The sequence below is a fragment of the Manis pentadactyla genome, chromosome 1 (genome assembly GCF_030020395.1).
Source record: "Manis pentadactyla isolate mManPen7 chromosome 1, mManPen7.hap1, whole genome shotgun sequence".
NCBI classification, from domain to species: Eukaryota; Metazoa; Chordata; class Mammalia; order Pholidota; family Manidae; genus Manis; species Manis pentadactyla.
The window spans coordinates 134,915,747-134,943,571 of NC_080019.1; the positions used below are offsets into that span (position 1 = coordinate 134,915,747).

Here is a 27,825-nt window from a genome sequence, read left to right on the forward strand (position 1 = left end):
ATGGTTATGACTTTTGTTTTGAATTCTTCTTCAGGAAGACTGGTTAAATCTATCTCCCCAGGTTCCTTCTCAGGGGAAGATGTAGCAGATGCCGAAGCTGTCTGGGTTAGTCTTGTCTGGATCATATTTTTTTGCCTTTTCATGTGGACAGGTGCTATTGACTGTCAGCTGGGAGGGCCAAACTTTTCACTTGCTACTGGCCTTTCTTTACTGGGACAACTGCGACCCCTAGTGGCTTGTGTTGGGTAATTGCGTGTAGACTGGGTCTTTGAGTCTTGCCCGGCAGATATGGAGTGATCTCCCTTTCTGTGAGTGTGGTTTGCCTTAGGCTGTTTCTCTGCTTTCGCTGCGCCCGGAGGGGTAATGGACGGGGGGGCTGTTTGTCTGTTTACCTCCATGAGGGGTTTCAGAGCTGTTGCCCAGGGAGTTAGTGCGCCAGGTTTTCCCTGTAATTTTCAGCCACTGCTCTGTGACCTGTGTTGTTTCCGTCCAGCTGTTACATCCCTGTCCCTTTAAGACTTTCAAAAAGCACTCGCTTTTCTTTGTCACAGGGGCATCAGCTTCAGCACCCGCTCAGAGTTCTTGCTGCCCTATTTCCCTAGTTTCCAGCCCTCCACGCATGCACTGTGTCTGCGCTCTGGTGCGGCTGACTGGGGCTGGGTGTTTAGCAGTCCTGGGCTCCCTCTCCCTCCCTCCGGGAGCTGGAGTGAGGGGCCTCTGGTCCCGCCGGGCCGGGGGTTATATCTTACCCCTTTCACCAGGTGCTGGACTCTCACACATGTGGATGTAGTCAGGCTGTTGTCCTGTGTCTTCTGGTCTCTCTTTTAGGATCAGTTGTATTTGTTGTATTTTCAAAAATATGCATGTTTTTGGGAGGAGAGTCCCACTGTCCTACTCATGCCGCCATGTTGGCTCCGCCTGATGAAATACATTCTTATCAAAGACAGTAAGTGATGCCACATCTGGGTATGTTAGGGAAACCCTGAACTAAATACTTACTAAGTATTGGAAGGAATAAAATGCTTGCTTACAAGATTCGGTTACTATGATTTAAGCATATGATTGGAAAGTTAAACATGCTAACATTTTAAAAAATTTTATTTAATAGAGGTGAAGTATGAAGTTATTACATCAGAATATCCTGTTTCAAAAAGTAAAACAGCTACACATAAAGGGATCACTTCTGTTAAACTGTAAACTTGAATAGTGACACAGACATTTAGAAGGAATATTGTCCCTGGCGGAGATGCTGATTTACCATGATCTTTCAGGAATATTCTGATCATGTATAAAGTCATTGAGACAAAAATAACATTTGTTCTAGGTTCTATCAAAACAGGTATAAGGACAAATAAACAAGAATCTCACTAACTTATAGGTATCACAAGGATGTGAGTATAATGTTTAGATTTTTGAACTAGAAAACAGACAATGCCAGGTTTGATTCTCCCTAGTCTTCTCTTTAAAGATCCAAGTATACTCTGAGTATCCCCAGCTTACTGAGGGGCCCAGAGTGAAGATCAGAGCTAAAGGGTTTGTCTCCCAATTCATTGTATCCTAAAAGGATAGCATGAGTCAAGACAGAATGTAGGAAGGAGAGTGAAAATCTGAGCATTGTATGTCAGTTAGGATTTTCTTAATTGTAACAAGCAGAACATAAAATGAAGATCATAAAAATGAATTTTAGTCATTTTTATGCTTCTCTAATCTGTAAACAAATCACCAATGAAGAAAACCTTTAAAATGCATGTTTTAGAGCAAGGAATAAATAAAAGTGAAGATGATTTGCACCATATAACTGAACACTAAATGTGATAGTTAGAGATGATATAGACAAGGTAATACCAGCTCTTGGTCATGAGACTTAATATTCTCAGTATCCCAGGTATGATTGTTTTCTTTCTATCTTTTGAAGTCAGGGTGCATTTTGATATTTTATGTTAATAATAAATAAGAGAGTAGATATAGATTATTGGTTTAAGTTTGCTATAAGGCCTTCATAAATTATACAGAATAATTTTCTCTGAAATTGCTGAAACTTAGAATTCTTAGAATTCTTCCTACTTAGAAATCATCTGTAAAAGATTACAAGTCTACACCCTTCATTCCTTCAAACTGTAAAATAAGAATAGACATCATGATACCATGTGATTTAATTTAATTTGACACAAGTGAACTCTAGGGAACATCTGGCCTGGAGATTAATGTGCTAACATAAAGCCAGAAAACTCAGGTTCCAGTTCTGGATGTGTCTTTGTGTTCTTGGAGAAACATTTAGTCTTTCAATTCCTTTTTCTTCCACCTATAATGTAAAGATAATGTTTGATATAACCTACCTTGCACAGGTATAATAAGGATTCACAAGGTCATAACTAGAGAATTTCAAAAGTATCTTACATGAACTGAGCACAAATCATTTGAAGAAAGTTGACTTTTTCCTCTTGTATCATCTTTGGCTTTGCAGAAATGGCAGCGTTATAGTCATATTTGATCTTTTCTTTGCCCATTGGGTGTCAGATGAAAATGTAAAAGAAGAACTGATTCAAGGCATTGAAGCAAATAAATCCAGCCAACTGGTGACTTTCCATATTGATTTGAACAGCATCAATATCACAGGTATCTGTGAACCTTAGTTGATTTCTTTGAATCATTAAACTATAAAATTAAAATTCTAGCTATATACCAAGGAAGCAATGGGATTGCCCTTATTTTAGAAACGTTTTATTGCCTGAGGTAACACATTTACATGAGAAATGTGAAATACGGAGAAACTGTACTTGAAGAAAAATACCCAGCAGAAGTTTATAAAATATCAAATATCAAAAAGATTCTGACATATTGCCATGCATAAATGTTTGTGGGTCTTACCACATTCTTGGCATTGGTCAAGCACACCCCGACTTTCCAGGAACTCGCTTCAGAAAGTGACACTCATTGCTTTCTGATAGAGTCATAGATCCTATTGGATTACAAAATTATGTGGCAAGTTGAGAACAAGAGCAGAGAAAAAGAAGTGTCAATGAGTTTGATCATCCTGGTTACTTATTTATAAAAAGTAAAACTTGATTTTTAATAAGATGAAAATTTCTAACATATGAATAAATCAAAGAGGAAGCAATAAAGGTAATGAAGATAATAGTAGGACAATAATGTCCATCAATGGCTTAGGCTATACTAAATTTCCCATTCTAATTATCCCCCGTTCGATTCAACAAACATTATACTGTGTCCTTATTTTGGTTGAAAACAATAGTAATTTGCCAGACCCATCCAGGTCCACTATCTCTTATCCTGGAATTCATAAATTTTTGGATGTTAAAAAGTTAATCAATACATAAATATCCACATCAAGTAGAATACAACCAAACTTTAAACAGCCTAATGCCAGTTCAAATAGTTTTGCTATGTAATGAGATTATTAGTATAGTTTGGCCTCTAAATCAAATATATAAAAACATAAAGATGTTTTTTGTTTTGTTTTTTGATTTTGTAATAGTAGATATGAAATTGCAGATCTATAGTTGCTTTGCTTTACAGCATTGGTTCAACAAGCACAGTTTCCTCTTTGGTTGAGCTTCCTGCTCTATCCTGCAGGGCCAGTTAGTGAGAAGACAGCTAATGTTCAACCTAAGCATCTCCTCTACTGGTGCGTTGTTTCCCTCTGGCACAGTTGCTGGAGCACAGACTGTTTTAGATCTTTGTCTGATTCAGATAAGCTGAAAGCTACTACTAATTATTATTAGGTAAAATAGGTGCTTTGCCTATGGACACATTTACTTTTCACATCACCCTTGTTACATAATGTCTTTGCTATCCCCACTTTACAGATGAGAAGACCAGTGCTCAGATCATTTGATAGATTTCAGCTATATAGGGTTGGATCAAGGAAATAGGGACCAGGTGGTCTGACTAGTGTCTGTGCTTTTAACCATTATACTAAACTTTGTTTGCAATGGCTTAATCTTTGAACAATGATGATTGATATTTTTTAATAATCATTTTTCACTTGGAAAGTTGGGTTCTGGCTATTTTTATTTGAATATGGATCAGTTTCTCATAGCCTGTATAGAAAATTAATTGACAGGTGTGTTGAAATTTATTTTTATGACTCCCTACAGTTGGGCTATTTGGGAGGGGAGTGTTTGGTTTTAAAAATATTTATTTATTTAGTAAAACCATATCCTTTAAATTAACTTAGAACAAGTATCATGGATGCAACAAACTATATTGCAATATCAAGTCAAGAATATGCTCCACAAGTCGAAGTTACATTTAATTTCTTGAACTGTGTTAAAAAAATTTATAAAAATGATACTGCACTTAATTTTAGGTATTTTAGTTTAATGTCACTTGCATTACATGAATTTCTAATTTATTACAGTTTAAAATTGGTCAAGTCTTTTCATAAATACCTTAGACTTGTATATAGTGCCCTGTCAAATTAAATGTAATAAAATACTAAAATACTGTTTTATGAAAAAATCTTAAAAACCTTATTTTGTTATCTTCTTCATCAATGATCAACTATAGATCACTTATGAAACTGCTATAAATCTTGCAGGAAAAAGACATTGCAGAAATGAAGAAATATTGAAATAAACCACCTTGCAAGTAGAAGTGAATATATCTCTTGACCTCATTACCATAAATAAAATTTTAAATTAAAAAATTCACTGCATAAAGGTTTTTCATAAGATATACTTTGGTTTCTTTTATATCTTTCATATAAGATAGCTGTGATTCTATTTTTAAAACTACTGAACATATTAAAAAGGGTGAAGAAAATAGCTAGTTTTTATCTTTTATGTGAAAAGCATTTTACACTTAAACAGTACTTAGTTCCCAGTAGATATTTTCATTTGCAAGATTATTTTGACATCTTTCGTATATTTTAGCACAAAATGACTGGTTCTAGGTCTGACAAGATCTGGTGTGCAATGTTATATTATTTGTTTTAAACACAAATTATTCTATATAAATGATGAATAAATCGATAAATGGGTAAAATAAAGCAAACTTTTCTCATATAGAGAATACACAGTTTCTGGAAATTCATCAACTGTACCACAATCAAATAATAATAGAACCATTTTGTATGAGATAGGATAAAATGGGAACTCTAAGAATCAGAGGCCCTATGAAAAAATATTCATACTGCACACAATTTGTAATATATTTACATTATAAGCCTAAGGTTCAAATCAACTTTACTTTATTCCAGCATCTTTGAAGAATTTCTCAACAGTAAGCCCTGCAACAACTTCAGGTCAGTACTTTCAGCATTTTTTTAAATGTAATTTAGTGATCATCAAACTCCATGACATTAAGAACTTTTTCTTATAGCTCTTTCTGAGACATTTATTCTTAATATTAAAATGTAGGAAGCATACAGATGGTTAGGAATAATGTAGTTCATAATATTGTAGAGTTCACCATGCCTAGTTATACATGCCAAGGACACACATTTCCAACTTTAATGTTCCTTTCATATTTTAAACTCGGTTTATATACATATCTATAGGTATGTGTGCATGTGTGTGTGTGTGTGTGTATGTGTGTATGTATAACACCCCAAAAGGTGACTCTGATCATGCATCCTTGGGGTTAAAGCCATGACATTTGTAAGTTTGCTTGGAATTAGGAAAAAAAAATTTAAATATAATCCAATGATGACTTTTAGAATATATTGTACTCTTTGTAGAGTCCAGGGCTTAATGGTAACTTTGCTCTTCCAACATTTCTTCACTCTGTCTTTCTAATTATAATTGGTCAATACTGCTCAAAAGTTTAGAATTTCGCTTCAAAAATTTTGAACACACCACTATCAAGAGAGTTTGCTTTGGGAGATTTTCAATAATTTCAAAATTACCTGTGTTATCTTAAAATTTAAACTTATTCTGTTAAAGAAACATAATTTAAATTGAAGTCAGAAGATCTGAATGTTAATCTTACCACTGCCAGTTACCAGAACTACTGGGCATATCTCTTTACGTCTCTGAAAACTGCTTCCCATAAATTATGAATAATAAATTTTTCCTGAATATTTGAAAATTAAAATTAAAAAAATAAAAGTAAAAGCTATGATATTACTTTTGGTATTATCTATAATCCTGATCATTTTTATAATATTTGAAAGATCTATTTTTTAAGTACCTCCTTGGGCCAGGTATTATATATTATAAACATTGCTTCATTTAATTCTCAGGATGATCGTGTAGAAAGGTAATAGTTCTTTCACTTAAAAAGAAATAAATAATAAGCAATGTGCTCAGAGTCACACAGCTTTTAAGTGTCAAGCTCAGGAATTAAGCAATTCCTTTGGACTCCAAAGCCCATGATCTAAGTATATCCCAAGTTTCTGTTTGAAATAACATCAGATTAACCTAGATCTTCTGTAAACTTCAGGTGAGTTTTAATAATACTATTTGTATCATTTTTAAGTTTTCACTTATGTTTTATTTTAGGGTCTGAGAAGTCTCTAAAAACACAGCAGTTAATATTACTCCCATTTTATAGATGAGAAAACTGGAGCATAAAAGTGTGCAGTTTTAACCTAAGATCTCACTGGAAGTGAACAATATAATTAAAGCTAAATGCCTGGGTTATCTGACTTCACTCCAGCCCTCCATCTATTAGAACCATAATTATTATCCACTGCTAAGAATGCCACCAGTAGGATCAAAACGTTTGCCAGAAGGAATCTAGCTTTCATCAGATGTGAGGGATTTTTTATTTTTTGACTATTGTCTTTGAATACAATTTAGACATGCTTGCTCTCTCACCATGATACTGGTTGCCAGACCAGTACCAAAGTAGTCTTGGATTTATTCATTCAACAATTTTTCATTAAGGAGCTACCTTATGCCAACTTCTGGTATGTATCTTTAATGTGCCAATTTCTCTGGATTCCTAGTAATTTCTACTGTGCTTTTGTCTATCTGCTGGTCAGCTAAAGTGCTTTCTCTGGTCCTAACTTAATCTTCATGTTGAATGACCTGGGTATTTCCCTAAATTCTTCAGATAAGCTCCATAAGGCAATAATATATAGATCTTTAGCTCTTAAAGTAATACTGCTATTTTTATCTTATGAGAACTTACCTCAAATGTTATATACATACAAGGAAAGAATATTGTGAAACTATAAATGTCTTTCTGGGGAAGACTTAATACTTTTCTTAAATAAAATGATTGATGTGTTGTTTGAAAAGCAAAGTGGTATGAATCATTAATCAAAAGGCTTTATGAAATAAGCTATCACATATCTAAATCCATAAAGGTCTTTTATGGTAAGATAAGGCTGCCTGGAGTTGTATTTATGTCCTACTCATATAATAACACAACATATTGAAAAATAAAACTGCTCTTCAGGCTACAATCCCTTCTTCAATGTGGAAAATGCAGCATTGAAATTCACCTTTCAACATACCTCCAAAAAATGCTTTTAAGATTGATGATGGCTAATTAACTGAAAATTAACTGAAAAGGTAGTTTTAATGTATTTTGAGAAACTTATTTTAAAACTTTGAAAACCAGAAATAAATATCCAAATTAGCACCCTGTTTTTCTATTTGTCTCTTTATTGATCCATTGAGTGATTTATATAACCCACAGTATCAAGGACCTGTTAAGTATATACGATGTCCTAAAAGAAGTACGTGGAATGATTTATGTGGGAAGGGGGGTCAAGGAGGTGGAGCAACAGTGTTAAAGCAAGAAAACCTTAGACTACAAATAAGTTTTTTCCCTTTACTATCTTGGAAGCAAACTCATCAGAAATGTAAGTGGGTGAATCATATGCCCAGTTTCCTTTGACTGAAGGAGATAAAGAATGGGGGGCAGAGAGCATGGAAATAATACTCCACCCACACTTTCCCTCCTAAGAAGTGGAACGGAAATCTTCTTTTGTACATGTGAACTATAAGAATGGTGTCAGTATACATTTAGTCCTATCTGCCACACTTTATGTGAACATTTGGTATTCAAAATGAAGACCAATAGGAAATACATAATTGTCAATCACTGAAAGGCATGGGTGAATCCACCATTAACTAATTCCACCAATTACTCTATAGGTTGTGTTTGGCAAGCCACCTAGTCTTTTCAAACTTAATGTTTGTTATCTGAAAGATAAAGATTATAATATTTATCTGAGAGAGTGATCATGAGAATTAAAAGAGAGATATACAAATACCACTGTACTGTCTCAATTCATGATTGGCTCAAAGGAGACACACAACTGATGTCAGATCCTTTCTCCCTTCCCGCTTATGATGTAGACAGAAAAAAAAAACAGTTGGATATTTTTTTACAGAGACTGTTCAAAATCTAAACTAAAATTAAAACAAGACGACTCTACTCAGTAATGCTCATTTTAATCTGATCATTTATTTAACCAAAAAACTTCATTTCAAAAGCTTTCCTGTACTGGAGACAATATTGAGTTACTTTAATCAATCCTCAGAGAATTATAATAAGGTAACTAGGTGGCAAAATATCACATTCCCTCTCTTACTGGATCCATGACTCCCCAGTCATCCTTCTCATTTTTTCCTCTCATACAGCAACATACTATAGATTTATAGAGGGGAACGGGGCAATTAAACTTGCAATCTGCAGTTTCCAAGCAGTAATTTATTATGAATGTGCCTTTCAGGGACATTAAGTTTATTCTCACTTTTACATGCCTGGAAGACAAAGTTTGAGAAAAATCAACAAATGCATGCATCATATACTTGGCATTAGTACTATTATAAATTCTGCCAAAGATAATTTTTGCATGTCAATGGGTACAAAGTCCATGAGGATTATGTTCTCTTGTTCATCTGCCTTTGTTGCCAATCACTGTAAAGTTTTATTAACCCATTTGGAACCCTACCAGAGAGAGATGGAAACTGATTGATTTCTTGGCTGCTAGAGAGTGCCTCGAGGGGCTGGCTGTTTAGGGCAATTCTTCAAATGTTTGGAGGGTTTCTAGAATACAGCTTGTTCTAGTCTTTTGTTCCTTACTGGGCAGGCAAAGATTGAGGAAAAACAAGTGTCACTGTCACGGGTTATCTCGGTCTCATACAAAATGCAATCTTCTTGCAGTTCCACTGAGGGGAAGGGTTTGGAGACTGAAGAAATAGAAATTGACTGAGTTAGTGAAAAACATGAATTGGGTCAAGAAAAGCTAAGGTAGAATTATGCCCCTCAGTTGACTAAGACACAGGTACTTTATCCACACCAAATGCACTGTGACTTTAAGTATTTCTCTTTCTCTGCATTTGAAAGAACAACATGCATATATTGCTAAGCACCCTCCTCTAATAGAAGACATCCCTATGCACATGATATCAGAACCATTAAAGGATCTCTTCACTGTAATGAATTAACTAGCCATAATCTTGCTAAAAAGATTGAATATTTTCTATCAAAGCAGATGAGAATTTCTGTAAAGTGGTACCTGTTTTTCTAATACAGTGTAATGAAATGAACTTGGCCTCTAATGCAGGCATTCTTGGATTCAGATTCTACTTCCACTGCTAAGTAAGCTGTAAGGACGTTGGGCTTAATTTGTCTCAGTTTTGGCCACCAAGCATTATCACCCTCAATAAATAAGAGTGAAAATAAAAGTCTAAGATTTCTGAAAGCTAATTTTCAAATTATAATCTTTTATGTAACATTCTAACTGGCTTGGAAGAAAAAAAAGTAATGGATTTCATTCTATTTACCTTCCACAATGCCTCACACAGGCCCTCCACAAAGTGGGCACCGAAAGTTCCCCACCACAACTCCCTGGAAATTGTTGTGACTTTGGATAACTCTGAGTAGTCACACTGAGTTTATACTGAATCCTTCATAACACAAGTATAAATGGATAATTAAAGCTTACCATTTACAGAGTTCCAAATAATACCAGTTTAGTGGTGGGTTTTCATAATATGCCAACAATATTAATATCCTGATGATAAAATCCATATAGCTGTGAAAACATGTGCAGGTTTTGCCTCATTCAGGACAACAGTAATTAATATTCATGCAATCTGATCAGCTTCTAACAAATATAGTCAATTGTTATTCTCTGTGTGCACACTTCTTTAAATATAATTTCTTAACTCTTTGGCTAAAAATTCCCTTTTGACAAGTACCATACAGACTTCTTAGAAAAGGAGAAATACCAGAGCAAAAAAATAAGGAATGAAATGACCAATGAAGTGATCCACAAGTCAAAGAACTTTAGCATTGAGAATAGGAGGTCATTAAAAAAAACTGGCATCTGGCTAATTTTTATAACAGTTAATGTTTTAATTAATGGTTTTGCTGGAAATTGTCATCATATATGTGTATGTAAGGAGATGAGAGGGAGACAGAAGACAAGGTAAAAATACAATCTGATAAAATTCTAAAATGCAGGACTCTTATATAACAATTATATTTTAGTTTCCATATTGGTTTCAATACGAGGAACTTCTCTTTTTTTTTGGACCAAGGAAACCGAAAGTGTTTATGAAAGGCAGAGAGTACAACCTAAGCTAGAGTACATAAGATTTCCACCTTCAGATCAAAATACTTCAAATTAGAGTTGTTTTCTAATCCCACCAGCTGTTCCTCTTGAAATCACTATTGTGACTTATGATCATTAGTAATTCAACTGGTCACTCCAAAAGTGTAGGTATCATTTTTAGCACCCCAGTCTCCAACTGTGTTTGGTCAGGAGCACATTTGGTCACTACAGCTTATCAATTCCAGCTATAAAATAGCAGTCGATTCCATAACCTATCTTCTCTGCTAGCACAGGAGTTCCAGTCCTCATCAGCTTTCACCTTGACCATTGAAACAGCTGGTTCGTTGGTCGTCTCTCTTCCACCTGATTCTTCACTTGGTCCCAGAATTGCCTCAAGTAAACATAAACTTGTCATATTACAAACTTTCAATGCCATTGCCTAAGGAAAACTATTTCTTTCATTTTACAAAGATAAAAATAGTCCATGGCTTTCACAAACACCCTACTAAGTTAGACTCATCTGTTTTCCATATATTGATGTGCTTTTGTCACATCACCACATATACATTCCAGTTACCTCTTCCTGGTAGTTTTAGACCCTTTAAAACCTACTTTATGTGAAGATATTTCACTTTCTGCCTCCCAAGGAAACTAACTGCCTAATCCTTGGTGTTCCCATAGCATGTTTTTATACCTTTTTTTTTAAAAAAATCAATGAACCAGTCTCCTACTAAACACCAAGTTCCGGGAGAGTAGGGGTTTCATCTTACTCATCCTTTTATCTCCATCTTTAAAAATGTGCGACACAAATAAATCGACAATGAATACTTGTGGGGTGAATGAATTAATAAGATTGAAGGATCCTAAGTGGTGTCACTTGCCAGTGTAGTTTTAAGATTTAATCCATAGAGTTTAATAGGCAACAGATAGAAATGTTAACCATAAAGAAGTGAAGTTATCATGAGCATTAGAACAACCAAAATTACACATTTTCTTAGCTATATCCCAAAGTCTAATCTCTCAAATGCTGAATGCTTAGAATACTTTTTTCTTTTAGAAGTCTATTAACTACTCTTCAATGTGACATAGACTTTTGAGAATAAAGTGTTTTTGTTGTTTATTTATTTAGCAAGCACTTATGAAATTCTATTGACACTATGCCTTTCATGAGTTAGGAATTCAATGATTAAGGGCTCTCTTGATGATGATCTCATATATTTCAACAGTTATAATATGAGTTTAGGCTTATTAAATATCATTTTTATCATTTTTTATTCTCTTAAGTGGGGGTATTCTGTCATTTGGGAATGGCTCTGATCTTTATCCTGTCCTATTTTAGATGTTAGATTATCCATGAATTTCCCATTGGTTTATAGTCATTTTATTTAAAGCCAATTACAAGTCTCATTTAGTTGTATGTATATGCCCAGCATCCCTGTCTATAAATGTATCTAATTAAGTGTTACTTATACTTTATGAATTAAGTAGATTCATTGATACAGCACCTTTATTTGCTCAATCTATTTCCGGAGCATAAGAAATTTCAGAATCAACTATACTATTAAACCCCAGCAGATGGCAGTGCGGTGCTGGTTTTAAGGTTAAGAACAATAACAGGAAAAAAAAAAACGCTGTTGAGCTTAAAGATTTTTCAAAACCTTTAAACCAACAGTTTAGCCATAGACAAAATATTCGAATTCTTACACTGCTCTGAAAAATAAAAACATATGTCTTTACTACACATATAAGAAGATGTCATTTTTAGAACTGCACTTAATATTTACAACTTAATTTCTTGAAGTAAAATGTGTTTCTTGGTGCAACTATATCTGTAGAAGAGAAGCAAGTGGAGAACAAGACAGGCTAAAGGTGCAAACTGATCAGATCCAGGCTAGAGTATGACAGAATTTGTCAAGGGTATGTTTGCATCTTTCCTGCTGAGAACCTTTGACACAAGAAGCAGAGATATTGAATGGAAATAGCCACTGGGTTTCTCCACTGCTCAGTGTAGCAAGGCAATGGCAATTTAATTTATTTTACTATAAAATGACTTTCATTGACAAATATTCTCTGCAGAATGCAAACCTTGACTTCAGCCACTATATTTTTGAATAACAAGTTTATAAGTAAATGTGGTGATTACCAGATACTGCAGATGATGTGGAAAACATCCCAGTAAGTTGTACCCCATAACATATAACAATCCTATATGATGTAAATTTTAGGGGCTAAATGTCCAAATTGTGTTATTGATTTATCAAGGTTAAAATCAACAAAGTGACCATTCATATTTAACATCTATGACAAAAATATGTCTTTCCTGCAAAATTAAAAAATTCTAAACATTTACAAATATTAAATGAAATACTATTTCTTTTAAAAATTGAAAGATATGCTTATTTACAAGGATCTAAATGACAAAAAGTACATAGTAAGTATTGTACTTATGGTTGGAAATGAAATCTACTATGCAGGCAATTTATAAATTGTATCTTTTTTTTCAAAGAAAGTGTTTCAGTAGAGTGCCCCTCTGGTTCAAGACCTTGTGCTGATGGTCTAAAGTGTATAGCAATTGATTTATTTTGTGATGGAGAATTAAACTGTCCAGATGGTTCTGATGAAGACAATAAAACTTGTGGTAAGTAGTGCCCCCCACACTCTCCCTACCTCTACCTTTTCATCCTCCCTCACTGTGTAACACCCTTCACATATCAGAAATCACTGGAAAATAAGATATCTCAATAGCTGTGATTATAATGTAACACAAAAATCTAAAAGTAATCATATTAATATTTTCCTAAACTATGCTATACAATCTTAAACATTAATTAAGTAGAATTCCAAGTGATGACTATGGAAAGGATGCTGTCATTAGCAATGCCTGTCATGAATGTGGGAAGAGAAAGGCACTATTTTTCATCTCTCATTAAATGACTCCAAACTATTATGAATCTGAATGCTTTCTCATGTTTTTTTCACCATCATATAATATCAGTCTTCTTTTCCTATTTTAACCATCCCTAACTCAGTAATCACACTCCTTAATTTTGATTGTCTTTGGCATCAAAATAACACATAGGCAAAAAAGTGTACTTAAGCTGTAGTTATGCGGATAATGGAAACCACTTATGAATAAGATCTCAAGGGCTCATGAACAAAACATGTTTCATTTGTAACAAAGTTTTGAGTGTTAACAGTAGTAAAAACATTAGTATTACTATTATTTCACACTTTAGTACTTAACTTTGTGCCAATCGTGGCTCTAATTGATTTAAAACATATTTACTTTGCCACTTACTTTATTTTATAGCTGGGTAACATTATATGAAAGATTACCACATGAGTTTAAATATAGATTGATAGGCAATGTGAAGAACTATTTAAATAATTCTAACATATAATTTGTTCTTGAAAAATTAAATAGGAAGCATGAGCTGAACAGTTATTTGGTATAGTATATAATGTTTGAAAATTGACCATGAGCACAATTGGTTCTGAAATGTATAAAGGCTGTGGTTATGATTTGCTGCACTTTGCTCTTCTGTTATCTGTTACGCTTTGCTCTTTTTGCTTGATATTAATTGAAGACGCATGTTCCAATACCAACCAAAGTTTTAAAAATCACCTATCATCTTGGTACATAATTTAAAAGGTGCGCAATACCAACCCAGAAGAGGGCAACTTGATTAAAGAGGCTTCTAATAAGCAATCCCAATTCAAATGTTCTTGGATAAAATTCAAACCTTCAAAGTTTAACTACAGACTTTGATGTGCACTCAGAGCATATTGGAAGAGAGTACAGGCTACAGAATATTTTTAAATCTATTTTATATAACTAAGCTACTCAAAGAAGACATAAGCAATTTTCTTTTCTGCTGTGGTTTTCAGGCAGTTTCCAAAACCTCTTCAGGGAGAATATGATACAAGTGTGCCATCATGAGGTGTAAAGGTGATGTTGATTTATATTTCAAAAATATTAATATATGTCAAAGGTAGACACACAGCTATAAGCCTATATAATGATGATCAATAACTTTAAATAGGGGGGGAATATGTTAGATGAATTGAATAATCAGAACACATACCACACCTATTATTTGGCCATTACTGGCATGGATTAATTATTTCAAAATATAATCATAGAAGTATCATGTTAGTGTGACAACTTATCCTAAAATAAGTTATAAAGCCATAAATTGTTTTTCTAAACCACTATAAATGCATGACACTAGCCTTGGTATTAGAATTGAATTCTCTAAGTTTGCCTTAAATACATAATGAAATTGCATTATTACTTTCCAATTTCATGGAAGTTTTGTGTTAATAGAACCTTAGTATCAACTAGCCATCTATATCATTAAATTTCTTAAGCTTCTTTATCCTCATTTTTAATTTTTATTGATTTTTTCATTATTCTTATTTTGAAGTTAACACTGTATCTATTTTGGAAAAGAAATTTAGACTTTGTGGAATGAGGAAGTGGACAAATCAATCAATTAATCTAGCTAGATAGGATTCAAGCATATAAATTGTGTTATTCATTCAATCATTAACAATGCTGAGCCTGAGAGCCTAGTGCACTTCACCTCAGCACCAACTCACCTTTTTAATAGCATAATTTCTAAATGAAAGCTTTTGTCCATCAATCTACATTCACAGAAAAATTAAAGAGAAGTATCTGTATATGAAGGTGACCTTTGCTCTTTCATTTTCCACCAGCTGTGAGCTCTAATTCTAGTTTGTTATTAATAGAGTCACATTAATGTTGACTTCCTCACACAGCTTTCTTTTTTTAGTCTTTAGTTATTTAGGTTTGCACAACTTATAACTGAATATAGCTGAACCAAGATTTTTTTTTAATTGTTTTTTCTCTTCTGATTAGAATTGCATCAGCAAGAAAGTTCACTTTTTAGCTGACCTATGGGAAGGAGATATGCTGACTCACAGCCTTTAGACCAATGTTCAAGTCTATCTGGAAGGTGGCAAGTGTGTCCATGGATTGTTGGCGTGCCTTTGTCTGTACACAGTAGACTTTGGTGGATGGGCATAGATCATGTTTGATTTACAGTTCCTGGAGATTTCAATGCCCTGAGCAAACACACAATTAAGTAAACGTTCAGCCAGCAGATGGAGCTCTCAGTAGTTCCTAAGAGTGCACATAACATTTCAGAGAGGGCAATAAATGGTTGATGTTATTTGACAAGGCTCATTTATCTCCCATTCAGAGTTTTTTCTGATGCTGTATTAGAAAGCATTGCACAGTTTAAAAGGGTATAATTCTGAACAGCCAATAATCCTACTCACCTGTGGTGGGTAATATCTCTTCCTTTGAAAAACTGTCTTGCTTCATTGTCTAATGTAAACTTAGGTGATCCAAAAGCAACCTGAAATTAAATGAGAGAATGTATGAGAAAGCCCCTAGAACCGGCCTGTATCTTGAAACAATATTTTGGTATTCTGAAGTTTGCTGTTCTAAATAGTTCAATACTATTGTAATTTTACTTCAAATGACTTCAGGAATATTCTTAAGAATATTCTCATGCTTGCATGCAGGAATTCACCAAAGGCCCTTTAAAGTTGAACTTGACTTGCAGGTCATCTATTCTAACTAGGACTCAGCAACTTCATAGAAAACTGGATAAATTGTTCATATTCTTTAAGACAGGTTAAATACTATGATAACAATCTTAGCAATTTAATACAATGGTTAATTTATCACGTCATCACCCAAGAAAGATGGAAAGGGGCTATGCTCTACATAGGCATTCAGGATGCCAGTTCCATCACCATCTCCTCTGTTCCGAGTCCTCTCCTGGATCCCTTGCACCCCGCTGACAGACAAAGGAGAATGTTACAGAAGATCTTTTTAGAAATCACATCTAGAAATAAACACAATCACTTTCAAAATAGTTTAATGATTAAGATCAATCACATGGTCCCATTTTTGGAAGCACGTTAGTCTCATCATGCACCTAGAAAGGGACTGAGAAAGGGTATACCACACATACAATGATCGCTCCCACCAGCTGTAACTCAAGCTTTTTGGAAAATTATGAATCTGTGCAGCACAGAGCTGTTGATACCTCTTCCACAAAATAAGTAGTGAAGGTGTGGTGTGAGGAATTACTAAATATTACCAGGTTTGCAAATAGATTTTACAAATTCTTCCACCAGCCTTGTTTTGCCCCGTTTTTTACTCTTTTGCTCCCCCCTAACGTGGATGGCTATTGCAAAGGTGATCTGTATTGTAATTTTAAGAATGCTGGAAACAATGGAAATCTTTTTTTTTAATTTCCTGTTTCTGTTTTCAGTTACAATTCTGCTCCTCCCATCCCCTACCCCCAAACACACTTTTTAGTTCAAAAAATGGATGATGGCATCACAACAGCTCTATATATTGTGGTATTAGGCAGTATATTATAGTGTGCTCTGGGATAAGACCATCTGGTTTTGACTTGTCACTCACAAGCTGGGAGAACCTTTCCTAGTTACTTAACCCCTTGTGCCTCAGTTGCCTTACCTATCACTTCATAAGATTATTGTCAAGATTGCATTAGTATATATAATGACTTAGAACAATGGATGGCACATAGTAATTATTCCATCATTGCTACCAGTTATGTATTAGGGCTGGCAAGATTGATTGTTCTACTTCATTAAAGATAAACTACTTACAATAGCAGTGGACTTTCTTACATGCTTGTAATCTCAGGATCCACATGTTTTTGGTAAACTGATAAAAAGTCTCCACATATCACTTAAAATATAAGCAGACACTATCCTTACTTTTATAGTCATTGAAACTAAGGGATTCATTGTCTCATTTAACTGGAATGGTGAGCAGAGTTCAGGGTGAAGAAGGAGATTTTTCTTTTACAAATAGAAAATTATTTAGTTCTACATTAAAAAGTCACATTTTGTACTGTTTTCTTCAAATCATACAAATTATCCCTAATTATCCTTATTTGCTCCAGTATCACACATAAGGAGATTCAGTTCTCTCAACAAGCCATAGTATCCTTCCTTTCCTTTCCTGAGGTCTGTGGGGCTGTGATGGATTTTTCAGAGTTTAATCCTTGCACTTTCAGTTATTATGTTTCTGGTCTGTTTTTTTGTTTGTTTGTTTGTTTTGTTCCTTATGGGAATCAGATTATCAAGTCATAATCCAATGCAAGTAATTCCTAGGCCATTTTTCTTAGATAGACTTTGAGTTTTAAAATTTATTTACCAAAGCATTTATATGCTTTTTAAAAAAATAAAAATAAAAATAGCAAAAACCCACCCAAAACCAAGAGACATTTATCTAGATTTCAATTTATCATTTTTTCCTTTTATCTATGTAAAATATGGATTCGATGTCATATAATAGCTTGAATTTATAACTTGATAGAACTGCTATATAATGTTACAGTGGGATGTTTCATCCATCAGTTTAGGATGAGCTTATTCTAGATCTCAGATTAGAGGAGCAATAATTTTATTTTAATAAATATGTTTGACTTCCCTGCCCAAATTATGCTTCTGGCATATGAGGCAAAGGGGAAAAGGACACATTCTAAGAATCATTTTTGAATATGGCATCAACAGAGTTAAGAAACTCAGTATATACAAGATAATCTAAGAAAAACTAAAAAGTATGAAAACCAAATGGGTTTTTTCACTCATACTATACACAGCAACCTTAAGAGGAAGACAGAAAGTTGTAAGGTATGGCTCCTGGTTCATGGCTTCAGTAAGATTTTAGTTGGAAACGATTCTGATGTAATTTAAAGATAACTAATAAAGTATGACATTAAAATTAAAGTATGCTACAAGAATTAAAAGAGGAAAGTGAGTACTTACAGAAAGCAGAAAACATATTTAGGAATATTGAATGAAAATACTGATCTAGATGGCAAACCCATACAAAAGAAGCAAAATTTTAAAAGATGAGTTGCATAGATTGGTTGGATAGAATTCCATACAGGCCACTGGTGCCAAATGTATCATTTGCCTGGTATATTCTTATCATTTATAGGAATACATAGCACTTAGTACACATATTTGAAATTCACCATGGTTCTTATTTGAAGAGGAAAATAAACAAATATTAGTTGTTTGTCTAAATTGAAAGTTTACAATTTAAATGTATTTGTTTCCCTACAAATACGAAAGAATGCACTGAAAGTGGAGGTTAGGCACAGGTATTTACAAATAGAGGGCTTTTCTAAAGGACTACATGATGGCATGTATAAGAGTATTTGAAAATAGCCAACAGATTTTAAACGTGAGATCTTATCTACTCCCATTTGATCATTTCAGCTTTGTAAAATGGCCTCCTACACATTCAGTCATGAATACTCTATGTAGTATTCATTAGCCAATTAGAATCCCGTTTCATTTAATTAACCCTTCCAAGATTGTTTTTGTCTAACATTAATTGCCGTTTTTTTCACAGCCACAGCCTGTGATGGAAGATTTTTGTTGACTGGATCTTCTGGGTCCTTCCAGGCCTCCCAGTATCCAAAACCTTCTAAACCAAGCATTGTTTGCCAGTGGATTATATGGTAATATGCTGTCTTCTATTCCCTGTTCTTATGTCATAGTCTTCCTCTGATACAGTAAGTCTTACCATCTTTAGTAGTATATTTTTTTTAACAATCATTTTCATTAGCTAAGAAGCAAAGCCTTCTCAACTAATAGCCTGTCTAAGAAGTTTCTCTTTCATTCTTAACCTTTTAAAAGGTATTCTGTCCTATGATCAATACTGTCTAATAAGTGGAGCCATCTTACTGGGCTCTGTAGCAAGTTTTTTCCTGTCGTTGGCAAAAATCAAGTGCTGCCAAGGTGAAAAGCATGCATGTATGTCTGTGTATTGCAAGAAATGGTATTTCACATCAGTTGCATTCTGGCCACAGAATAGTTTCTTCCCCATTATGCCAGCATCTGTATGAAAATCTTCTATGATGCAATCATAGCAAATTAAGAGCTGGGAACACCCTCTGCATACATCTTTTCTGCAATATCTCGAATAACACTTGGAACACACACCATATATTTGGCCTCCAAACTCTTAGTTCAATTGACTAATACAATCATTATGATGATCCAAATAATCAAGCTACTGTTGGCTGATATACTTTAATGTTTATCTACACATTTTTCATAGAGGAGTTGTACCTGATGCTCCTCCCAGATATTTCAAAGGAAAAATAGTTTGTACTCAAATAAATATAAGTAATACTGAAATAACCTCATTACACCTCAAAAAAAAGTATAAGACTTCTTATAGCTTTAAATAACTTAACAGGCAATGTAAATCTCAAAAACAATTTTTATCTTAAGCCACTGAACATTTTCCTCCATAAATTATTCAGACTAAGTGTTCTATGGAATTCACTTTGAAAGAAGACATTCTAGTTCATTTCTCTTAACAGCTGGATAAGATCACGGTTTCTTAGTTTGGCCTACTGTATAATAGTTTTAATTGTTATGATGACTTACTAGAACACTAAGGAATCAATATCACAGCAGATTAAAGAAGGTTCCAAGTAAGTTCTTACCAAATATGTGATTGGAAATGGCCCCATAAAGATTCACAAGGGTTGTTTTCTTGTGTAGACATATCTAAATGTATTTACATGGCATTGTTCAGGGAAAAAAGAACATCCTGTTCTCTAAATAATTTCTATTCGGGAGCTCAGCCCCATGTAAGTTATATGATAAAACTAAGAGCACTATTTCCCATTTTCATGCAAAAGACAACAAGTTACTTGTGTGCCAAAGATAAGATTTTGTATTAAAAATGGAAGCTTATATGCCAAGTAAAAATTAACTGATTTAAAGGATATTGTTTCCAATATAATCACATCAAATTTAAAAAGAAGATTTTACAAGTGGTTGTGAACATTGTTTATAAGTAACATGAAAAAATTCTATTCTTTTTACTTATAAAATGTCAGCAGTAAACCTTAGACAAATCTTAAATTACTTCCGGTAAAAATGGAAAGAACATGAATTCTAAACCATTTCTTCATGAATATTTGGAACTTCATTAATACCAAATAAACATAATTTAATTGTTAAATTCACTTATTAATAAATCTAGGTCAAATTTACAAGAGAGCTTGTGAACAGAACACAATAAACTCTGCTATGTTAGTAATATCATTTATGTAATGATCACACTGTTCATTAAGGATATATGGTTCTTCTTTCTACTTCCTCTTCCATTGCTTGATTTTTAAATCTATTTTAAGAAATCTACCATTAGTGCAGGGATGATTTTTAAAACCCAAAGAATATAAAATATTATAAAATAAACAAGTACTATTTAATAATAAAAATATGATTTAATTAATCAAATAACTACTGTAAGTAGTTTTTCTTCTCAAAACTGATTACTACATTAGTGATACATTGTACTTGATAGTTCATTTTTCTTAATGGTGATCAAAGTAGGGGTAAAGACAATGATGTTGCCTACAAGCTTAGAAGACCAATTAAATAGTGAAGAAATGTTTAAGATGTAATTAAACTATATAGACCAGACCAGCCTTGGAATTATATTAAGACCACTCTTAGCAGAGTGTCAAATATTAAGAATATAAGCTCTGGAGATAGTCTGTGTGAGTTCAGATTTGCCATCTTCGGATTCAAGAGGTGTGATCTTAGGAAGATGACTAAATATCTTCGATGCAAAATTTGTACATCAATAGATGTCAAGATCTCTAACTTCAGGATCCAAACTCATTATTAAATGTAATAATGAATATAAAGTGCAAAGCCCTGTATTGAGTGCTCAAAAAAGTTGGCTCTAAAAAAGATTAGCTATCAATACAAAAATGCAAAATATACAAATTACTCTTAGAAAAGTATCCATTCTCTTAAAAAAGCAAAAGGTATAAATGTCTAATATTGTAAAGACATTAGACATTCTGTTTACTAATTCATTTTACCTTTATAAATACCCATTTTTAAAATTCAAGTAGGTTAGTATTTCTGAATCAGAAGTAGAAAGCAGTATGCGCTTGTTCTTCTCTTCTTCCTTCCATTTCCTGTTTTGAAAAAGTAAAGAAAGTCTGAAAATAAAAATTCCTAAGGAGCTTCCTTTGCCTCTGTTAGTTTCATAGCTTGAAAACATTACATGAAGGAAAACACACTATAGTCTTGCTTAGAAACACCAAAACTTTAATTAGAAGAATAGATATCCCTGAGGACTGCTTCATTTCTTCTTCCTCTTGTCTCCTTCAGCTTTAATCCTGGATTCCCGGGCAGGCTCAGCAGCAGGCTCACTCACTTGTTTCTGAACTGACCTAACAGAGGCAAAAATTATATCATGGCTGCCACCGTCTGCTTGCTCTTCTCTCAGTCTGTTGCAGAGATCTGCTGCTCCTTCATGCTGATCTCCTGTACCCCAGCCAACTTCCCCTGGTTACCAAACACATCTGAGAGTAGCCCCTGAGAGTGGCATCTGTTGAACCTACCAGTCTTCCTCCAGTGGTGATCAAACCTGACAGTGCATCACAGTCACACCTGGAGTATTTAAAAATATTCATCCGTCCTAGAATCCGCTCCAGAGCTGCTGAATCTGATAATCAGGATTGAGGTTCATATGTTAATATTTTTTTAAAAACAATACACTGTTCTAACTTTTCCTCTGTGACACAACCACTGGTCAGGTCCCAAAACCTGGGTTACTGTTTAGCTGTCTTTTAATCCTGCCCCACTGGTAGCTGCAATTTCATTCCACGAATACAAAACTTCAGCCCTGAACTCCAGCCCTGACCAGGATCTAAGACAGTGTTTGCCAAAACTGAGGTCTTGCCACAAATGAATATCTCCCAACAATGATCTTTAGAGTTTCAAAATCAATTACATTTATATGATGAATGCCCCCAAATTCCTGATTGGCCAAAATATTACTGATAACTTAGTGAAAATACAAATTTACCATGTTCTTGGCCCACAAACCTTGTTCACCCAGCATCCTCTGGGGCCAGCCTTTGAGGCTTTTTCCTGCTTGGCTCTGGAGACTAGATCTCTACTTATTATCAGCTCTTTCAGTCTTCAGTCAGCTTAGACACTATCATCCATGCTCTGCTTTATCTTTCAGCCCACTTCCTTTCTGAGGAGTTTGGGGTAACATTATACCTCCAAAACACTCAGGAATCATTCACATGCCAGATCCTACCATTGCAATGAGACAGTGGAATTGCGAATATAAGTTGCCCTATGCACCTTTTCCTAAAACTTAATGTCTGAAAATGAAAATTCTATATTTAAATATCAAATTAAAACTTTACAATGAATCTGTCACTTTTTCTCCTCTTTTATACTGGCATCTACATAGATTACTTTTTTTTATCATCAACAAGCATGTTGATGCTAATTTCTACAAAGTATTGAGAATACAAAGATGAATAAATTAATCCCGTCTCTGAGTCATACAATTTTGGTAGGCAAGCAAAGTAAGTGTGCAACTAACAATTGCAGGATGAGATAGTTACCATATTAATGATATGAACAGCATGGTGTGTCCACTATGTAAAGGACTAGCCCTGATCAAAATCCAGATACTTTCAAAAGTGTCCTTATCTTGTTTGTTTTAAAAGTAAATGGTTATGAGGATTTTTTTAAAGGAAGTACACCCAAACGATAAGTGAATATAATGTAAATTCATTTTAAAACTGTTTCAGTTGAGGAAATATTAATATATCACTATACTGCCTGTTTCATTTTTTAGTCTTACTTCCCCCCAAAATTTAAATTAAATTATCCAAATAAAAAATTGACTTTTGAGAGTATGATGTCCATATCTTTAGTTATGCTGCAAATGAATTGCTCTTCTCATAGTATAATTAAAGGATAACAATTCATCTCTGTGAATAGTAAATTCATCTGAAAACTAGTTTTAAATATCTATGAAAAGTACATTCAAGAGACAGATGCAGAATAAAAAGCCCCAGGTTTTTTCCCCTTACAAATACATTGATTTAACAGTGATAACACATTTATGAGAAATTCACATCCAGTCAAGAAGTTACAGTATCCCACGTAAGGACAAAGCCAGTCACATTGAAATGGATAAGAAGATCAAGTTCATTTTATTTGTGTGAACTCCTCCCTGAAGCCAGCACAGCTCAGCACCCAGAGAATGGCTGGGCTTGGTTCATTGCTTCTCCCTTGGAGAGAAGGAGAAAAGTGGAGTATACATCCAATGTTCCAACTTTTCCAAGGGCTACCCCAGGGACTGTCATCTCTCTCACTTGACTCAAGAGCTGATGAGCCAGCACACTTTGAATGCCTAGTGGCTACAGAGAACAAGGAAAAGCAAGAGCGGGGTGGCTTGCCCACAGAGAACTGGCTGAGAACTTACAGTGCTGCATATAGACACTGGTGGGAGAAAGAATTAAGGACACCTCACAAAGAAGCTTTACATCTATAATTGTTCTTAAATAATTCATTTGTAATAGAAGAAATCAAAAAGGAAATTAGGAAATATCTTGAAACAAATGAAAATGAAAACAAAGCATACTAAACTTCTGATATGCAGTAAAAGCACTACTAAGATGTTTATTAAAAAAATGTTTATAAAAATAAATTTAAAAACAACAAAGATCTCAAATGAAAAACCTAACATCATACCTCAAGGAATTAGAAAAAGAACAACAAACTAAGCCAAAATTTAGCAAAAGGAAGGTAATAAGATAGAGCAGAAATAAATGAACTAGTGAGTAGGAAAACATTAGAAAAAAATCAATGAGACTGAGCTAATTTTTTTAAGTACAAACAAAATTGACATTTAGCTAAATTAAGAAAGAAAAGAGAGAAGAGCCAAATAAATCAGAAAAGGAGTCATTATAATTAATGCCACAAAAATAAAAGGAATCTTAAAAGACTACTATTAACAATTATACAACAAATTGCATAACCTAGAAGTAAATCCTGCAAACATACAATTTACCAAGACTGAATTATGAAGCAATACAAAATCTGAACAGATCAATTACTAGTAAAGAGATGGAACTTGTAATCAAAAGCCCCCAAGAAAGAAAATCCCATGTCCAGATGGTTTTACTGTGAATTCTACCAAACATTTAAAGAGGAATTAATACAATCTATCACAAGCTCTTCCAGAAAAACTGAAGAAGAATGAGCACTTTCAGAGTCATTTTCTGAGTTCAACATTAACCTGATACCAAAGCCAGACAAAGTCACCACAAGAAAAGAAAACTGCAGGCAAGATCCCTTATGATAGAGAGGCTAGACTCCTCTAACAAAATAGTAGCAAATTGTATTGAATAGCACATTAAAAGGGTCATATACTATCACCAAGTGGAACTTATCCCTGGGATTCTACATATGAAAATCAATTTAATAGAATTGATAGAATGAAGGGTAAAACTCACATAATCCTCTCAAGAAATGCAGAAAAAGCTTTCAACAAAATTCAGTACCCTTTCTTGATATAAACTCTACAAACTAGAAATGGAAGGAAATTACCTAAACATAATAAAGGCCATGTATGAAAAATCCAGAGTAAACATCATACTCAATTATGAAAAACAGAAAGCCTTTTCTCTAAGATCAAGACTAAGACAAGGTTGCCCACTCTGGCCACTTCTATTCAACATAGTACTGGAAATACTAGCCAGAAGAGTTAGGCAAGAAAAATAAGTACAAAGCATCCAAATAAGAAAGAAAAAACTAAAATTATCTGTTCCCAGATGACAAGATCTTATATAACCATAAAAATCCACCAAAATAAAAAACCTACTAGAACTAACAAAAGAATTCAACAAAATTATGGGACATATACAAATTCATTTGTATTCCTATACACTAAAAATACAATAAGGAAATTAGGAAAATACCATTTTAAATAGCATTAGAACAAATAAAACACTTGGGAATAAACTTAACCAAGGAGTTTAAAGACTTGTACATTGAAAACTACAAAACATTGCTGCAAAAATTTAAAGAAGACACAAATAAATGGAAAGACATTTCATGGATTGAAAGCCTTAATATTGTTAAACTGTAATAATGTAATATAATGTAATAATGTCCATACTACTGAAAATGATCTATGGATTCAGTGTAATACCTATCAAAATCCCAATGGCATATTTTTACAAAAATATAAAAAGAATTCAGAAAACCATGAGGAATCATAAAGGTCACCATAAAGAATACCCAAAATGATCTTGAGAAGGAGAACAAAGCTAGAGGCCTCACATTTCCTGTTTCAAAATACTTTTTAGAGCTACAGTAATCAAACAATATGGTACTGGCATAAAAATGGACATATAGATCAATGGAACAGAATAGAGGCCCAGAAGTAAATCTATGCATGTACATTCAAATGACCTTTGACAAGGATATTAAGACTACATAATGGGGAAACAATAGTATCTTCAACATATGGTATTGGGAAATCTTGCCTTATGTGACAACACGGATGAACCTCAAGGACATTTGATTTTTGTCCTTCATGAAGGACAAATTCTGCATGATTTCATTTATATGAAGCATCTAACGTATTCAGACTGAGAGACAGAAATTAGAATGGTGGTTGCTGGGGGGTTAGGAAAGGCTGAAACGGGAAATTGCTACTTAATGGATGTAAAGTTTTAGTCATGCAAGTTGATAAAAGTTCTAGAGATCTGCTGTACAACATTGTGCTTATAGTTAACAATAACATACACTTAAAAATTTGTTAAGAATGTCAATCTCATGTTCTATGCTTTTTGTCACAAGTAGAAAAATACATTCAAATTCTAGAATGCATTGAGTTGTGACAAATGTTGAGTGTGGTAATCAATTTTTTGCTTTTCAATAGTGTAAACCAAGGACTTGCCATTAAATTAAGCTTCGATTCTTTTAACACATTCTATACGGATGTACTGAATATTTATGAAGGTGTGGGTGCAAGTAAAATTTTAAGAGGTAAGTTAAAGCAAGTATACAATCCATTATCAAAGTGAAAGTGTGGGAAGCTTTTTGGAGTGATGTGTTTTCTCTTTGATTTTGAACTGAACATGGACTTGGACTTTAAGCTACTGAAGGGGAAAAGCAAAACTGGTTCTCATTATAAAAATCAAAAACTTAGTGCCCTATATGATCAATCTTCTTAGTAATAAAATGGTTACTATTTCACATGATTCTTTTCTAATTAGTGTTTTAAAAATCATGTGGAATTTTCCAAAGGAATGTAATTATGTATTTGGTTATTACTTTTTGCCCAAGTGTTACTCCCCATTAGGCAAAATTCAGACTGGCCCTAAAAACTGTTCTATTTTTCTCTGACATTGGGTAGGTTATGAAGTCACAGAAGGTCTTTGCGTATTTTCATATGCACTCCACTACTCGGTCTCTTACAGGACTGTTACTAATGAAGTGGTTAACACAATGACTAGCCCAGTATGTAGGTTCAGCAAATGATAGTGTGGGAGGTTTTGCCATTACACAACCATTTGCCATTGTGTACACAGATGCTGATGGAAGCTGAAAGAAGGAAGGGAAGGCACTAGTAATATACATTGTGCCCACTACACCTTATTCAGTCTCATCCCCAAATGCACAGACCTGGTCATGGTAGCCAAAAATAGGAGTGAAAGTTCAGAGGAAATAAGGATAAGAGAATATGGGAATGGAGTCTAGGGAATAATTATTTTTCTCACACTTTGGAGGATGAGTCAAGTGCAGAACTAAGATGAGGTTGCATCTGTTATAATAACAGAGTGACACCTTTTGTTAAAGTTTATATAATAGCTGTACTTATTTTAACAAGTCGGCTCTCAAATTGTATTTGTGAATAATGAAAAGTGAATCCTATCATAATAAATGATTTGATAGATTTATTGATTGAAAATTATTTGAACATATGATAATACAAAATTTGTATTGGGTGCTACTGATGTGACATTCACTATACTGAGTGCTTTATGTGGACATTCTTATTTAATATTTTCAATAGACCTGCAAAACATGCAATGTAGTAGAGGAAAATGAAGTCTAAGAAGTTAAGCGACTGAAAGTCCATAGAACTTGTTAGTGCTGGAGGCAGAAATCAGACACAAAACTCTCTGACTTTAAACATAATGCAGTTATTCATTGTGCTCTAAAAGCCCCAAGTACAAATATAATAATAAGTAAACGCAAAACAGATGAACTCATGGGAAATCACATTGGCTTAAATAAATGGCCCAGCTATTTCATAATCTACTTATTTCTGTAATTGATAAATCCAGTTACTTACAATTATGATCAACATAAATATTTACAAAGGTAGGCAAATAAACCAGGACACATAAATTTCTGCAATTGCTAAAGTGATATTAATAATAAGCTACATCATA

At 33.9% G+C, this 27,825-nt stretch overlaps 1 protein-coding gene across 1 annotated transcript in view; it reads left to right on the forward strand.

The window, feature by feature from the left end:
* The window catches only part of TMPRSS15 (transmembrane serine protease 15), a 128,660-nt gene that overhangs the window by 16,000 nt on the left and 84,835 nt on the right, over window positions 1-27,825 (forward strand). Inside the window, exons 4-8 of the mRNA XM_036881556.2 lie at window positions 2,465-2,616; window positions 5,222-5,266; window positions 12,990-13,121; window positions 18,921-19,029; window positions 26,307-26,413. Of these exons, the coding sequence (XP_036737451.2) occupies window positions 2,465-2,616; window positions 5,222-5,266; window positions 12,990-13,121; window positions 18,921-19,029; window positions 26,307-26,413 (545 nt within the window). The remainder of the gene's footprint in view (window positions 1-2,464; window positions 2,617-5,221; window positions 5,267-12,989; window positions 13,122-18,920; window positions 19,030-26,306; window positions 26,414-27,825) is intronic.